This window comes from Nannospalax galili, unplaced genomic scaffold (genome assembly GCF_000622305.1).
Source record: "Nannospalax galili isolate Female #2095 unplaced genomic scaffold, S.galili_v1.0 scaffold768, whole genome shotgun sequence".
NCBI classification, from domain to species: Eukaryota; Metazoa; Chordata; class Mammalia; order Rodentia; family Spalacidae; genus Nannospalax; species Nannospalax galili.
The window spans coordinates 5,419,255-5,435,371 of record NW_008360317.1 but is presented as its reverse complement, the minus strand read 5'-3'; the positions used below and the strand labels follow the sequence as shown (position 1 = coordinate 5,435,371).

The following is a 16,117-nucleotide window of genomic DNA, read 5'->3' as shown; positions in this document are numbered from 1 at the left end:
AAAAAAAAATGATTTAAAGTTTAAAGCCCAGAATAAGTTCTCAAAAAGTGGTCAATAAACATATGAAAAGGTTTTCAATCTCTTAAATTACAAGATAAATACAGAATAGATAGTAAAGATACTGGTAAAATCATGAGCTATACCTTAAAAAGAGCAACAATGTCAAATGTTGGCAAGGATATGGAGCAATACAACTCCCATGCTGCAGCTCAGTGGGGAAAACCACTGGATGTTACCTACTAGTGTATAAGCTATGACTCCACCTGTATATTCTACTCCTAGGCATGTACTCACTAAAAGTGGATACATGTATTTACCAAAGGAGAAAAATAAAAACTACCCAAATTAGCATTATTCAAGAATTATAAACTAGGCAACCAGAGTTAATTATATATAATAGTGCATAATAATGAGAAAAACCTACAGTTTTTGAAAAATGGTAGAAGAATCTCACAAACATACACTGAACCACCCCCCCCACCAAAAAAGCCAATTCAAAAGAATGGTTAGCAGTACATAAGTTTCAAATAAGACATTCCTAACTGACAGCATCAGAAGACAAGACAATGGTTACTTCAGGAAAGAGGGAAGCTGCAGAGAGCATCAGGAGCACAGCTTCCAAGGTACCAAGTGCTTTTTATTGACCCCTGATGGTCACATTTATAACAAGAGAGCTACAAGGGTTACCTACAGTGATATACTCATAGAAATTCTTTCTTTTTGGCTTGTGAGAGACAATTATTAAACATTACTATTCAATTTTCAGGAATTTTGTAAGCTAACTTCAAAACATATCTAATAATATACCAACAGAATATATCATACGTTTTCTAAAGGTAATACTTAAAATTCCTCTCAATACTACTGTCTGTGCTCTAGAAGTTTCTTAAATCTACTGTTTCTGTATGGTAGAAATACCATATGTAGGAAATTACCTATCTCATCTTGAGTGATATGTTGAAACCTGTCATAGTAGAAGTAATTATACCATAGAAATCAGCAAGTGCTATAAGTTAGGGCTGATTTGTTATTTTGTTGACTTTCCAGACTTAAAAAAGTGAAGGCAAAAATGTTAATGCAGATTGAACTTAAATGTGTGCCATTTTGGGGTGGGGAGATGACTCAGGGGGTAAAGTGCCCACCAAGCAGCAAGAAAACCTATGTTCATATCCCCAGCACCCCCATAAAAAGACAGGTATGGTGATATGCACCTGTAATCCTGGTGGGAGGCAGAGACAAGGGCTCCCAGAGGCTTGCTGCCCAGTCAGTCTAGACAATCAGTGAGCTTCAGGTTCAGCAAGAGACCCTGTCTCAGAAAATATGGTAGAGTGTGATGGAAGGTGATACCTATGTCATCCTCTGATCTCCACATGTGTACCCACAGGCACACACACATATATGCATACACATACACATGTATACATACATGCATACACACATATGCCGTTTCTGTTTTTACATTGTAAAGAACATAAAAATATTCAAATATTTGCCAATTATCTAATTCATCAATGTTGCACAAGTCATTGGTGAACAAGCAAAATTCTAACACATGCTTTTATTGTTTTACTAACATCTTACTAATGAAAACAAACTATCAACCAACATTCATGTCTGCAGTGCATTTCTCCTTCAAAAAAAGGAGTAGGTCAGATAGACATGCAAGAGTTGGCCCCAAATCAGCAAAAGTATTCTGTGAAGTCTGCAGGCTCTATGAAATTTACCATAAGGACTATTGGACAGTTATTATTTATAAATTATTACCTATATATGCCTTATTTTTTTGCTCAGAGCTATAATAAATCATGTGGATATATATACACATACATATACATGAACATACTTTTTCAGAAAAGCATGTATATGCACACACACACACACACATATATATATCATATGTCAGCACACCACTGGTGAGATGATCATCATTCATAAAATAATACAATTGGGGCTGGAGAGATGGCTCAGGGGTTAAGAACACTGGTTGTTCTTGCAAAAGACCCAGGTTCGAATCCCAGCACCACATGGCAGCTAACAACTGTTTGTAACTCCAGTCCTAGGGGATCAACAGCCTCTTCTGACATCCGTGGGCATTGCACTAAACGGGTGCACTTACCTACATGCAAGCAATACTAATATAATTATAATTTATGTACTCTTTTTCAATAAAGTTTTAAAAGTTACTGTTCATTTGTGCATTCATCAATCAGCAAGTGCTAAAAGAACATTCAACTCTAGTTTATAGCATCTTTCTATATGTGTATCTCTAGGCTAACTCGTGAGAAGAAAAGCATTCATTAATGGTGATTTGTTATAAATAATTTAATGAGGGGCTGGAGAGATGGCTCAGCAGCTAAGAGCACTGACTGCTCTTACAGAAGACCCAGGTTCAATTCCCAGCACCCCCATGGTAGCTACGAACCATCCTTCACTCCAGCTCCAGGGGACTCCGACATCCTCTTCTGACCTCAGCAGCATTGCGCAACACGGGTACACTCATATACATGCAGGCAATATACTCATACACATAAAATTAAAAAATGAAACAAAGTTCTTTAAGTTTGGTAGTTTAAAATATGAATCCAGTGACAGTAACTTGTCCTACTTTGATCTGAATTCTACTTAGAAGCACATACAGCTTTAATCATGAAATCATAATGGAAGCAATGCTCGTTTCACTAAGAGTTAGTTAATCTAATAAAGCTAGTCTACTAGTCTGAACAAATTTGAGAATGCTCCTGACTGAAATTTATTTTTATTATGGTATAAAAACATTTCTTCTAGTCCCTAATATTTACTTTTAGCATATTCTTTCTAAGTTAAAAAAGCATCTGTTATTTCTATATATTTCTATATAAAAAATGATTCTTGGGTATTATTAAAACTATAGCTTTATGGTTAATTAATTTTTACCAAAATGAACAGTGTTTCTATTATCTCATGATTAAGGTTACATATGCTTTTAAATAGAATTCAGGTTAAAGTAGGGTAAATTACATTTCTCAGCATATTTCTATACTGTCTTTAAGCTTAAACGGCAGAATAATAAATTCACTTTTCTCAGGTGCTATAGTCTGAACACATGGGTCCCTACAAAATTTATGTTGAAACCTTTGCCAATATGTTGGTATTAAGAGGTTGAGCCTTTGGAAGACAATTTGGTAATAAGAGTTCTGCTCTCATGAATGGGATTAACACCATTACAAAAATGCCTAAGGAAGCCGGATATAGAGATGTGCACCTTTAGTCCCAGCACTCAGGAGGCAGAGGAAGGCAGACCACTGTGAGATTGAGGACAGCCTGGTCTACATAGCCAGTTCTAGGCCATCTGGGGCTACAGGGAGACCCTGTCTCAAAACAACCAAAAAAGAAAAATAAATGCCTTAGGGGCTGTTGGAACCTTCCACTTGTTGCCCATATTTGCTCTCACTAGACAATGACTTGATCCTGGGCTTTCCAGCCTCCAGAACTGTGAGCAATAAAGTTCAATTATTTATAAAATCACACAGTAATTTATTATAGCAATCCAAACAGACTAAGACTCCAGGTACATTCACATATATGACTGAAAACATAGCTTGATTGTTCATTTCACTATCTCAACAATGAGAAAATAACCAGTAGTCAGTCAGGAGTCTTTTTCGTTTTATGAGACAGTATCTCACTATGTGAGGCCCAAGCTGACTTCAAACTCAGGATCCTCCTGTCTCCGCATCCTGTGTGCTGGGATTGTAGGCAGGTACATTTTATGAGTTTATATTTTTAGCACCTAGAGATACCACTGGAATAAATTATATACCTAATAAAAGATCTGCTAAATAAACAGAGTACTACTGGCCATATGGATGATCCTGTGGACCTCAGCATTTAAAAAAATAATAATAAGGCTTTAACCACAAATCATTATGCAAAATGCATAATTTTAAAAAAACAGCATCTTAAGCATAAACCTCATCTGAAGCCTGTCAGAAATTTAAAAAGAAAAGAAGATGCAACCTCTCAGAAAATTTACCAGTACTTTTTTATAACAATATTTTCTTATGAAAGAATTCATAAAAAGTTAAAACAAGCCATTTTTTTTCTTTTTTAAAAAATTTTTTATTGAATTTCTGTATGAAATACACCAAATTCAATAAAAGCTTTTTTTAAAAAAGAGGCAGGCAGATCTTTGTGAGTTTGAGGCCAGCCTGGTCTACATAGTGAGTCCCAGGACAGCTGGGGCTACAAGGAGACCTTGTCTCAAAGACAAAAAAAAAAAAGAAGAAGAAAATTAACATTCAAAATCTGAGAAATCTCAAGTTAAAGTTTGTACTTGCAGTCTCTGTAGACAGATGAAGCATCTGAGTGCATTTGACCGTCATCCCCACAAGGCAACAATTGGCCAGGGTGAGCAGCCGTGCCTCTGTACACAGGACTGCTATGATCTCACTTATGCTTCTCATCTGTCTGCTGTCAGCATTGGAATTTGCCAACTACAATGCAAAATGCTTTACATACTTACATACAGTGCCTAGTTAATTCTCATTCTCGGCCTAGCGATAATGATATTCTCCTTATTTCACATGTGAGCAAACAAACTCAGAGATGATAAATAACTAGAAAGTAGCAGAGTTGTGATTTGAATTTAGGAGTGCCAAACACTGAAATGCTCCAGTATACCTCCTTTCCTATGAAATTTCAGGACTGAATGAAATAAAAAACAATTTTGCCATATAAGAAAAAAAGAAAGAAAGAAAAAAAGAAAAATTAAAACAAAATAAGAAATACTTTCAAACTGTGTCACATTGTAATTCAAAGCTCAGGCATCCAGTCAGAACTTCATAAATCCTAGTTCCACAGTCATTTGTAAAAACAGAAAGCTCACAGACATGTGGGAATGGAATAAACCAATACATACAATGCTTCAAACGGGTTTTCCTATAGAAAATTTCAAAACAGAAAGTGCAATTAGGGAAGAGTCATGTTTGATACTGCTGCTATTAGTTGATCCAACACCCAGTTCTAAATGGCAAGCTAGAAAGGAGATATGCTTGGGACCCTGGAGCAGGATGTGCAAGTCCTCTTTTTTTGTAATTTTATTTATTGTTTGTGTGTGCATATGTACACACAATTCTGGGAGTGCAGCAGAGCCCACATGTGGAGTAAGAGGGAAGCCTTGTGGAAGGTGGCTGTCTCCTTCCACCTTCCAGTGGGTTTCAGGGATGGAACTCAGGTCATCAGGTTTGATGGCAAGTGCCTTTACCCACTGAGCCATCTCATTCGCTCAAAATAAACTCCTCTTATTCTCATTTTTTTATACCTATGAAGCTAAGTAGTGGGAATAGAGCAGCAGCTTTCAAAACTACAGTACACATAGTAAAAAATCTATTTTACAACATGAGTTTATAGAAGCATGTATACATAACTAAATTTTTCTGTATCTAAATAACTAAATTTTTTCAAGATAACACTATCTTTATTATGGGCAATAAACTAATTTTTGCTATATTTCATTTCATCTTTTTAAGCTTGTTACAACACACCAACCTGGTTAAAAGAGAAAAAAAAAAAAAGGGAGCCTACAATACCTCTGAACAGCTTCATTACTGACTTCCAATCAGCCAATGAAAGCAGCTGCCAACTGTACCTAAGCTTCTACAAACCTACTGCAGTCTTCGGTTTAGTTTTGGAAACTCTAGTCATTTGCTATATATTTGAATGTGATTATCAGACTGAGAAAAATATACCTTTCCAATTATAATGGAAGCTTCTTTTTTTTTTTTTTTAACCGTAGTTCCTTTTATTTCCACAGTGACTCAGCAAATATCTTCTCTTCCCCTAAACAACTGTGGAGTTCTTTTAAAAAATGAATTAAATAAATTAAAAAGGCATGCCAATGAAAGAATAGGACTTGGAAAATTACATGGAAACATTGCAAATGAAAACTATAACCTTCAGAAAAATGTATCTGACATTCAACAAATGTTGCCTGATTGCCTTGTTCTTGGTTTGAAAATCACATTAAAAAAAAATCAACCTTTATTCAGTTGTGGACTTCTTTTCTCAGATTTAACCCAGATTTCAAATCTAGCTTGGTAGGTGGGGATACTACATAATATGAAAAATTAGAAGATGAACAGGGAAAAGGTGTGGTATTCACCAACTCCATCCATCTAGGTTCCACTGCTCACTGAGGCTTTGGCAAGCTTCCCACACCAGAGGTTCTTACTCTGAAAAAAGAAGTAGGATTGCTTTCTCAACCATTCATGGATGGCACCCAGCAAAGAGCCTTCCAATACACCACAGCCAGGGCTACTATGATTCTGTAATGCCGCTACAAAAAAGCCATTTGACATAAAACCTAAATACTAATACCTCTGTGTGTATATGTGTGTGTGTGTGTGTGTGTGTGTGTGTGAGAATGTGTGTCTGTGTGTCTGTGTATCTGTGTGTATTATACCTCTTATATTATTTGCATTGCAGCATGGCCTTCAAAATATAAAGAACACTTATGGAAACACGAAAATTCAACAAAAATGATAACATACACCAAAGTCATGGGCTTCAAGTGAGTAATTACAAAGAGATGGTCTTGCCTTTTCATCCCTGCCTCTTGCTCTATAATCCTTGTCCCTACTTGCAGCTTTTTCACTTTTTGATATGGGATGTGCTCGACCCACAGGTCCCCGAGCTCCTACTCCCGCCGCTTCTTTCCTCAGAGGTCTCACTTCTCGATTCGGACGCCGGATTTGAGGTGGAGCTCTGACAAAAAACAAAAGAAAGGAAAAAGAAAAATTAAAGACAAAAGTAGTTCAATATTATCTTAATAAACTGTTGCAGTTTTTCTCTAAATATAATGGTTGATATGATTATTAGACACATATAAATTATATATATGGCAGCAATTATTTTGCCAAAAATAACTACTAATCACCAACAGAGGGCAACACAGACTACTTCCATCTGTTCATCTCAACAGCATAACTTCATTCATTACTATCCTAAATTATGGACAGTTAACTTTGAAAAAAGAATTAGCACCCTTTTATTAAAGGACATGAATTAAAAACACAACTATTTGCATAGTTTTCATCAACATTACTCTCTCAGGTTACACTGAAAAATTCAGCATTTCACTAAGCAAATCACAAATAACAAGGCTTAACATTGAAATATTCTTATAAAGTAATTTGTGTAAAAATACAATTCATGCCAAATACACATGATTAAAGAGGTCACAGATCTTAGGGAAAACCCCAAGGTTGTCACATCCCTAGACAAATGTAATTTCTTACTATGTACAAAATATGGATCCTTATATTTACAGACAACTATCCCAGTCACCACTCATCAAAGAAACTTCTTTTGCAACAGAGAGAGATTATCACATTTCTACAACTGGTCACACACAGACACTGTGAATTGCCCAAGCTTAAGTGGCACATCTACAATGCAATCTCTACAGCTAAGGTTCATGGAACATAGAACAAAGGGTAAAGAGAACACTAAAGCATCTCTCAATTCTCATCAATGAACCTCCTTCACGTAACAGATGGCCAGAAACACACAAGGCCACAAATGACAAAAGTATAGTTAATAAGAGTCTGCAGAGTAGGGGTCCTTGGACAGGATTCCTATATTAAACTCTACCCATCCAGGGCTCAGGGACCATTGTGGAAGAGGGGGCAGAAGGAGGTCCGTATTTCTATATGGAAATAAGAGTCCTACAGGCTCCAGAGGCTCTTCTCATATGAACCTATAGCAATGATGTCAGCATGCACAAGACCCATGCAATCTCAAGCAGACAAAAACCCAGCACACTAATGTAGAAATTGGCAGCAGGCCCCAATCTTAGTCAAAGAATTATTGGAAGCTGATTATTGCTGGGTGAGGGAGAGCTGATCTTCTTAAAGGGAAGGACTAGACCTCAGTGGACGAACCTGCACTGGAGAATGTCTGGATATACTAGCTTGACATGATAGGCCTTAACACAAATGATAGAATGTATGAATTCCAGTGGGCAGGGGCTATGGAGAGGGAGACAAAGGGGAAAGGGGTATAAAGATGATTAAGATGTTCTGTATGAAATATACAAAAATTCAGTTAAAAATTTCCGAAAAAAAAATGCACACTCAGAGGGTGTCAAAAATCACAGGATCATTGAAATTTTTATAAGACTCCAAATGTGACTAATGACTTTGATAAATACATAAGTGAAACTAATGCATTCGAAGTGGCCTCCTTTGTTTCATAAAATATGATGCAAATCTTCAAAGAGTGAAGTGTTGAAGTCTCTCACAGTACTCAGTTAGCTCTCTGGTCTCCTTGAAGTGACTCCGTCACTTCACAATCTTAGTCTTTCTCAAACCATCTCTTCCTGTTTTCCTGCCTTTTTCCTTTTCATGGCTGTGCTATGTGTGGTATTTCAGAACCCCCATATGTTTTGTTTTTACATGTCTATACCACATTTACTGTCCCATTTCTATGATCTTGGGGTTTTTTTTAACGTATGTTTTAGCTGCCTTCCCTTTTTCTAACGTTTTTATTTCACATATTAATTATACATACTAATGAGTTTCATTATGACATTTCATACATGTACTTAATGTATTTTACTCACATTCATCCTCATTACCTCTTTTATTCCCCACCCAGTCCCACTAATTCCTCTTCCAAACTATCTCTTCTTCCTCTGTGTGTGTGTGCACGCGTGTGTGCGCGCCCCCTAATCAAGGAGGCTCATTAGTTTGGTTACAGAAGGATCAATGAGGGTTTATAGGAGCATAAGCACCTTACCAATAACTACACTATTGAAGAAAATGTCTCTCCCTCCCCCATTAACCACTAAATGCATACAGATCCTCACAGAAGAGTGTAGCCCTATGAACCCCTTCCCTTCCATGACAGAGTGTTGACAGGTTCAATCTTGTGAAGATCTTGTAAAGGTAATAAATCACAGCTGCTATGAGTTCAAGAGTGCACCAGCCATGTCATGCCTAGAAGTCAGCATTCCACACCATTCTCCATTTTTCTTCCAGATCTTATATTCTTTCTACCCCTTCTTCCACAATGTTCCCTGCAGGTTAATGGTTTTAATTCACCTAACTCATCAGAGTTTCATTCTGGGTATCATAGAAGGTGGCCTAATAATTATGAATTCAACAAGACAGGAAAATGGATGAAAATCTACAAAAGTGGTAAACACAGGACAAAAATGGTAAGGCACAAAGTGTTGCAAGTCTAACACAGTGATAGGGTTTAAATGTAAAATGTATCCCACAGGCCCATGTGTCTCACCTGGGTCCCTAGCTGTTGAGTACAGCTTTGGGGGACTGTGGAACCTTTAAGAGTGAGGTCTGGCTGATGGGGTAGGTTGCTGGGGTAGGCCTTTGAGGGTTTAGAGTCTAGCCCTGTCCCTTCTCTACTTCTTGGTCAGCCAAACGAACAGCTGCTCACACTTCTGCCTACCTGGACTGCCATTCCCGTCATACTTTACCTTTCATGATGGACTGGAATCCCTGAAACCATGAGTCAAAATAAATCCTTCTTTTCATGTTAGTCTTGTTAGCATTTTGTCACAGCTATGAGAACAGAAAGCATACTCATATTGTTGGAATTAGACTACTATATGAGAGTGCTAAGAAGAATGGCTGGTGAAAACTGTATGGACATCTATTAGGCTATACATGCCGACATCCTAATCCTTGGAGTTTAGTCCAGCTAAACATTTATTGAATAACCACTAGGTAATATACAGCTAGTGATAATAGCTGCTGGTCCTGGGAGAAAAGAGATAAATGAACAATCATGTGAAAGATGCCCACAGAAAGGAACTGCAGGACAGGTCACAGAGATAGCTAAAAGGTACTTTGGAAATTAAAGTATTATTACATTATTGGTTCTAGGGCATTCTTGGTCTTTTAAATATCCTATCAATGAAATAAAAATGTGAAGACTCAGGGCTGGAGAGATGACTCAGTGGTTGAACCTGGGTTTGAATCCCAGCACCCACATGGCAGCTAACAGCTGTCCATAACTCCAGTTCCAGGGGATCTGACAGCCTCTTCTGTCCACCGTGGGCACTGCACGACATGGGTGCACTTACCTACATGCAAGCAATACATGCATACACATTAAATAAAAACAATAAAATATTTTTTTAAATGTGAAGACTGGTAAAGAATAAAAGTTAATAATGGCCGGGCGTGGTGGCGCACGCCTTTAATCCCAGCACTCAGGCAGAAGAAAGAGAGATGATCTCTGTGAGTTCAAGGCCAGCCTGGTCTACATAGTGAGTTCCAGGTCAGCTGGGGCTACAAGGAGACCCTGTCTCAAAAAGACCAAAAGAAAAAAAAAAGAAAATTAATAATGATAAATTGCTCTATTTCTAGTATTTCAGGTCTGGGGTTGTAACTCAGTAGTAGACTGCTTGCCTAGGTTGTACAACACCCTGGGTTCGATGATAAACACTGAAAAGAAAAAACTTCCCTCTCTTCTAATATTACAGTGCAACCACTGATTTAGTTTTTGTTCATTTTGTTTTGTTTTGTTTTGCTTGGGATGGGGATGGTTCTTTCTTAACTTTTTCTTTCTTGATAAAGAGGTAGAAAGTAGTTATGAACAATTTTAGTTTTATGGACATGAATATGTAAAAATGTCTTTCCTGAATCACAGTCATGGGTACAGGCAAAGGCAATGAGACACACAGTCTCTCCATTCAGAACACACATCAAGTTTCTCCTTTTGTTAGCAGCTGCGCCTGCTATTTAAATGGTCTGTCACTGTGGTCCAGCTTTTTAGACTCCATAGCCAGCATGAAGCCTCGCCTCACCAAGAGCAAGCCCAGCCCTTACAGCTGCTCTGCGGCTGCTGAGCTTGTGCACTCAGTCTTGCTACTGAGACGTGAATTGTCATAAATCCCGAGACAGTCTTCCTGCTTTCTCAGCTTGTGCTTTCTCCCCCTCGGCTTGCTATTTAACAGTTGCTTAGGAGTCCTGCTATGTCACATTTTGTGTATGTATCCAGCTCAGTAAAGCTATGCTGTAGAATTATTTCCAAACTGGTACACAGGCTGCCTTCCAAGCTTTGCTGCTGCTGATCTTGTCCTGCTACTCTGTGATCTGATAGGTTCACAAAGGGTCAGAATAAACTGTTCAGCAAGCCATATGTGCCACTGGTAGCCAGTCTCATGTCTTATGGGAAGTATGTATGTGCTCTGTACATCTTCAGTTCCATCTCACTGAAGTTTGATATTACATTTATAACATACTCTGTCAACTCCCCAAAGGATATCCTTGATTCTGTTCTGTACTTCTTTGTCCATTATTGCATCACTGCACAATGTCACACTTCACTGTAAGGACTCGGTGACGGTTTCCAGGCTTTGTAAGCACTGAAACTCATGAGACTTCCTTTAGGAGCTTCTCTTTAAAAGGAGGCTTTAGTGGAGCTACATAGCATCACTCATCTCAGCCCTAATGGTCAAACAGACTGACATTAGACTAACATATTGCTTTTCAAAAATAGAGTAACTTGCCAATCATCCAAGCATAGAGAATAAATAAATACTAGCCTAGTATTTTATACTGAACTATCATTTAAGAGTTGTAGGAAAATACAAGTAGTTTAAGATGAAAACTGATAGTTTATCATTAACAGTGACCTTCATTATAATATATGTCAGCAAAGATGAAAATGAATTCAAAAGAGTGAAATACAAGGAATAGGAAACAACTGGTAAGCACACAAATGTAAATAGCACTCTATTTACTCATTTGTTCCAAGAATGCTTACTGAATGCCTTCATTGTGCCAGTCAGTGTTCTTGGTGCTGGGAATAGAACAGTGACTGAATCAGAGGCCCTGACTCTTTAGATTGCACAGTGTAGGGGGATGACAGACAATATACACACAAATAATATCAAGTGGCAATATTTCTTTGAAGAAATGTAAAGCAGAGTATGGGGCAGGGTGATGACAGATGAAAGGATAAGAATTTTAAATAGGGTGGTCTCTGGGTGGCATCTGAGCAAAGACAGTAAGGGCATCAGCAATCTGAGTATCAAGGAAGGGGAGTAGGTAACGAATGTTGCAAACCTTCCTTAAAAACTTCTATGTGCCAGGCTGATCTTAACTCTCCCTATACTAAACCAGTTAATTCTCACAATTATATCCAGGAGGCAACTGTCAAATCGATCCCAATTTACAGAAAAGGAAACTGAGGGAGAAGCTAATTAGCTTGTCCTCATGGCCACTAAGTGGTAGGGCTAAGCTGAGACCCCTCCTAGTGGTAACTGCTCTGTGCAAAGGCAGCAAGCTTCCTAGAACATTTAAGGACCTTGCTCCTACTTGGCTGTGTCCAGAGGACACCGGCCATGACAAGCTGAACTGCATGCAGGATGTGCAGGGGGCTAAGGACCAGAGACCAGCAAGAGGAAGGAGAGAGAAAGAGGCCACCGTCACAACAGGGAAAAGAGGAAAGAAAAGTAGGAGAGGGCAAAACCAGAGACCAGAAGAGGGAGAAGAGACTTCCAACAAGGATGGTAAACAACAAATGGCACAAAGGTGAAAACGAGTAAGTCTGGAGAAAGGGCATTGCATCATTAAATGAGGAAGTTGCTCCAAATAGTCAAGAGTTCAGCCCCAGTGCTTCAGTGACTGGAAATCCAGGACTTCCAGTAACTGAGGAAAGGGGCAGGGAAAGGCGACCAATTACACTCTACAGTCGACAGCAGCTTGCCAGAGGAAGGAAAGGGGACAGTAGCTAAAACACAGCAAGGCAAAGACCTTTCAGCAAAAATAGGAACGTTATATATTATGGTTTCATTCTAACATCACTGTCTTGTTTCTACTCCTGTTAGTCTCTAATTACAATATTCACTTTCAGTTGCCTTTTCTGAAACTTGGAAATACCAAGTTTTTAGGCACCCACTGTAATAAATACCTAGAATTCCAAAACACAAACTTCAAATGACTGCTGAATTCTGTAAAATGAGAAAAATGTTCCCCACATAAAAGTTACATAAAAGAAACAATAATTTTTTAAACAAACAAACAAATAAATAAAGTAAAAGAACAAAGCCAAATAGACTGTCTTCCCACCTTGGGACAGTGGGGTCCGGAAACACACTTGGCCCTCTACCTTCAGACAATCTTACTTGTTGTTACTTTCCTCAGTGAAACGATCACAACAGAACTTGCATGAGGGAGCCAATTACCTCCATCTCTGCCCGTTTCTCTGTTCCTCCACTTTATGACTCCCTGCTGCCCTCCCATGACAGAACTCACTGTCTACCCTACCCCCACCAGAGCACTAGCTCCACTGCTCCTGTCTCCTGAAGGACATTGGCACCACAGCTGTGCATCTCACTCACACATCACCTTCTACCACATCTGCCCAACACAGCACTCCCAGCAGCACAAAGGTATCCTGCCACTCCTCTAAAATAACAACCAGACTCCTGATCCCCTCCCAAGCACTACTGAATTTCTCTGCTCCCCTGGTCAGCAAGACTAGCTGGAAGAACTGCAGACTCCTTGTTTTCAGTTCTTCTCCTCCCATTCCCTGAACCCAGCTTGCCATTCTCTGCTGTTCCACAACTGCACATGAAGTGATGTGTGCCTGAAATCTCAGCACTGGAGAGGCTGAAAGCTGGGGAACTACAAGTTCGAAGCCAGCCCAGGCTACACAGTGAGATCCTGTTTCTAAGCCAAATAAGATTTGAGTATTTTTTAAAAAAAAAAAAAAACTTATGCTCTAAAGCCACAGATAAGTTCATGACACCAAGTTCCTCCCGAATTCTCAGCCCTGACCTACAGGACCTACATTTTTCAGTTTCTCTTTCTAAAGCAAAAACAGGGAGGTGGTGAAGAGCAAGTAATAAACCATGTAGGGGGAACCTAGTAATGATCACTCACTATTGTCACTAATCACCCCTGCTACTCCCAATCTGAACTCAGAGGCCATCCATGCTCCAGAAGATAACATGACTCCAGAATGCTAATATGTGTAACCTCAGCCTGACTGGTGTTAGGCAAATAACTTAATGCATCATATAAAGAATAACCTCTACATTTCTATCTCGGCCTCTGTTGGTGATGATTCCTAAACAACTACCATTATTCTCTCAGTCTGTTCTTATTTCTCATTCCTATTCAACAGCCTGTGCAGATAATTATCTCTGCCAATTTTTCCCTCATTTTCTGTATCTCATTAATCACCAAATCTATTCTACCCAGTAATGGCTCTACGCCCAGCTACAAGACCAAATGCTGAAAGGGCAGGGGCCATATCTGTTTCTGCCTCCCATCACATGTGCACAGGATCTGGTGTAGTACTTGGTGGACAGCAGGTGGAAGCATCCAGGCTCAGGTTTTCCAGGGTTCTTAGGTTGTTTTCTCTCATTGGCTTCTTGAGGCCAAGCACTTATTACCACTCTACTACCTACAGGGCCAAAGATAAATGTCTAGCATATGATGAACATTTATAAAAATATATGGTGGCTAGATTGATGACATGGTGCTTTTCTTCCTAAGGTTCCAAAGCAGTTTTACAAAGCAATATCATTATGATATACACTTCACAGAGGGAAAACTGCATTCACGAAGAGGTAACTTGGAGGATGACTGGATCAGCAGGACCACTAGGAAACTTCCTCTGCAATCTTCTCGTGCCAGGAAAACAAGTGACTCAGGGCCTGGATGAAATACTTACAAACATGAAATGGCAGTTTCCTCTCTCTCTCCATTTTTTTCTATGATCTTAAATGAACTTTTTCATTATAAACTAAGTTTTTCTAAATGTTGCCACTGTTTAAGCTATTTGGGTACCCAAAGAAACGTGTGGAATCTTTAATATCAAGTCAGTAAGAACTCCCACTGCTAAAATGTTAAGAAGCAGTAATTTAAGGAAAAAAATCAATTTTCCCATTTAAGTATACATGGATATACATTATACCATGTGTGTCTTGTGTGTATATACGTGTTTGTGTGTGTGCACACGTGTACAGGTATACATGCACACACATATACACAGTATGTGGAGGTCAGAGGTCAATGCTAACTGTCTTCCTAAATACCTCTCCACCCTATTTTTTGAGACAGGGTCTGTCACTGAACCTGAAGTTCACTAACTGAGCTAGACTGGCTGGTCAGCAACCTCCAGGGATCGTCCTATCTCCACCTGCCTAATACTGGGATTACAGATACACTCCTGTATGCCCCAGAGGTCCTGGGGATCCATACTCTCTGTTCCTCATGCTTACACAGCAAGCACTGTACAGGCTGAGCTATCTCCCCAGCCCCTCTCATGCAGTCTTGATGAAATAACATTAGAAGGTCTACTAGAGCTTTAGTCACAAAATTATCTACACAGAATATTCCATTCCCACGCCCTCCTCCCCTAAAAGGTATGATTTTTTTAAAAATCTCCTGGGAATGTAAATCACTACAGCCGTTATGAAGAATACTTAGTTCCTCACAAATTGAAAATAGAACTACTATATGATCAGTTCTGAGTACATATCTAAAGAAAATTAAATCAATATGCTGAAGAGACATCTGCACTCCTGTGTTCATTTCAACATTCATCAGAGTAACCAATACATGGAAATAACTTAGATGTCCATAGACATGGGAATAAATGGAGAAAATGTGGTACGCATACAATGGAATGCTATTTAGCCTTTAAAAAGAAGGAACTTCTTTCGGGACATGCTGGCACACCTCTTTAATCACAGCACTCAGGAAGCAGAGGCAGGCAGATATCTGTGCGTTCAAGCAGCCTGGTCTACACAGTGACTTCCAGGCCAACTGGGGCTAAAGGGAAGCCCGTCTCAAAAAGACCAAAAATTCTATTTACAATAATATGGATGATCATAGAGAGACATTACACTAAGTGAAATAAACAAGATGCAGAAAGACAAAGAATGGGGTCTTATAGATGGAATTGAAAATAGTCAAAGGGAAATAGATTTTCTTAATTCATCCTATGCCACTATGACAGAAAACCTGGACTGGGTAATTTGCAATGAACAGAAATTAATTTCTTTCACATTGGGAGGTCAGCCTAAACACAGGTACACACTAGCACCACTAAATGGACCAGTAGGTTGTGTGTGTGTGTGTGTGTGTGTATATAT

The 16,117-nt window shown here is 38.9% G+C and overlaps 1 protein-coding gene across 9 annotated transcripts in view; it reads right to left on the bottom strand.

Annotated features, from left to right (window-relative positions):
* Katnal1 (katanin catalytic subunit A1 like 1) overlaps nucleotides 1–16,117 on the bottom strand; it is a 115,492-nt gene that overhangs the window by 84,120 nt on the left and 15,255 nt on the right. For all 9 annotated transcript variants that reach the window (XM_029559624.1, XM_029559628.1, XM_029559623.1 and 6 more), the window contains exon 4: nucleotides 6,576–6,741. In XM_029559624.1, the coding sequence (XP_029415484.1) occupies nucleotides 6,576–6,741 (166 nt within the window). The remainder of the gene's footprint in view (nucleotides 1–6,575; nucleotides 6,742–16,117) is intronic.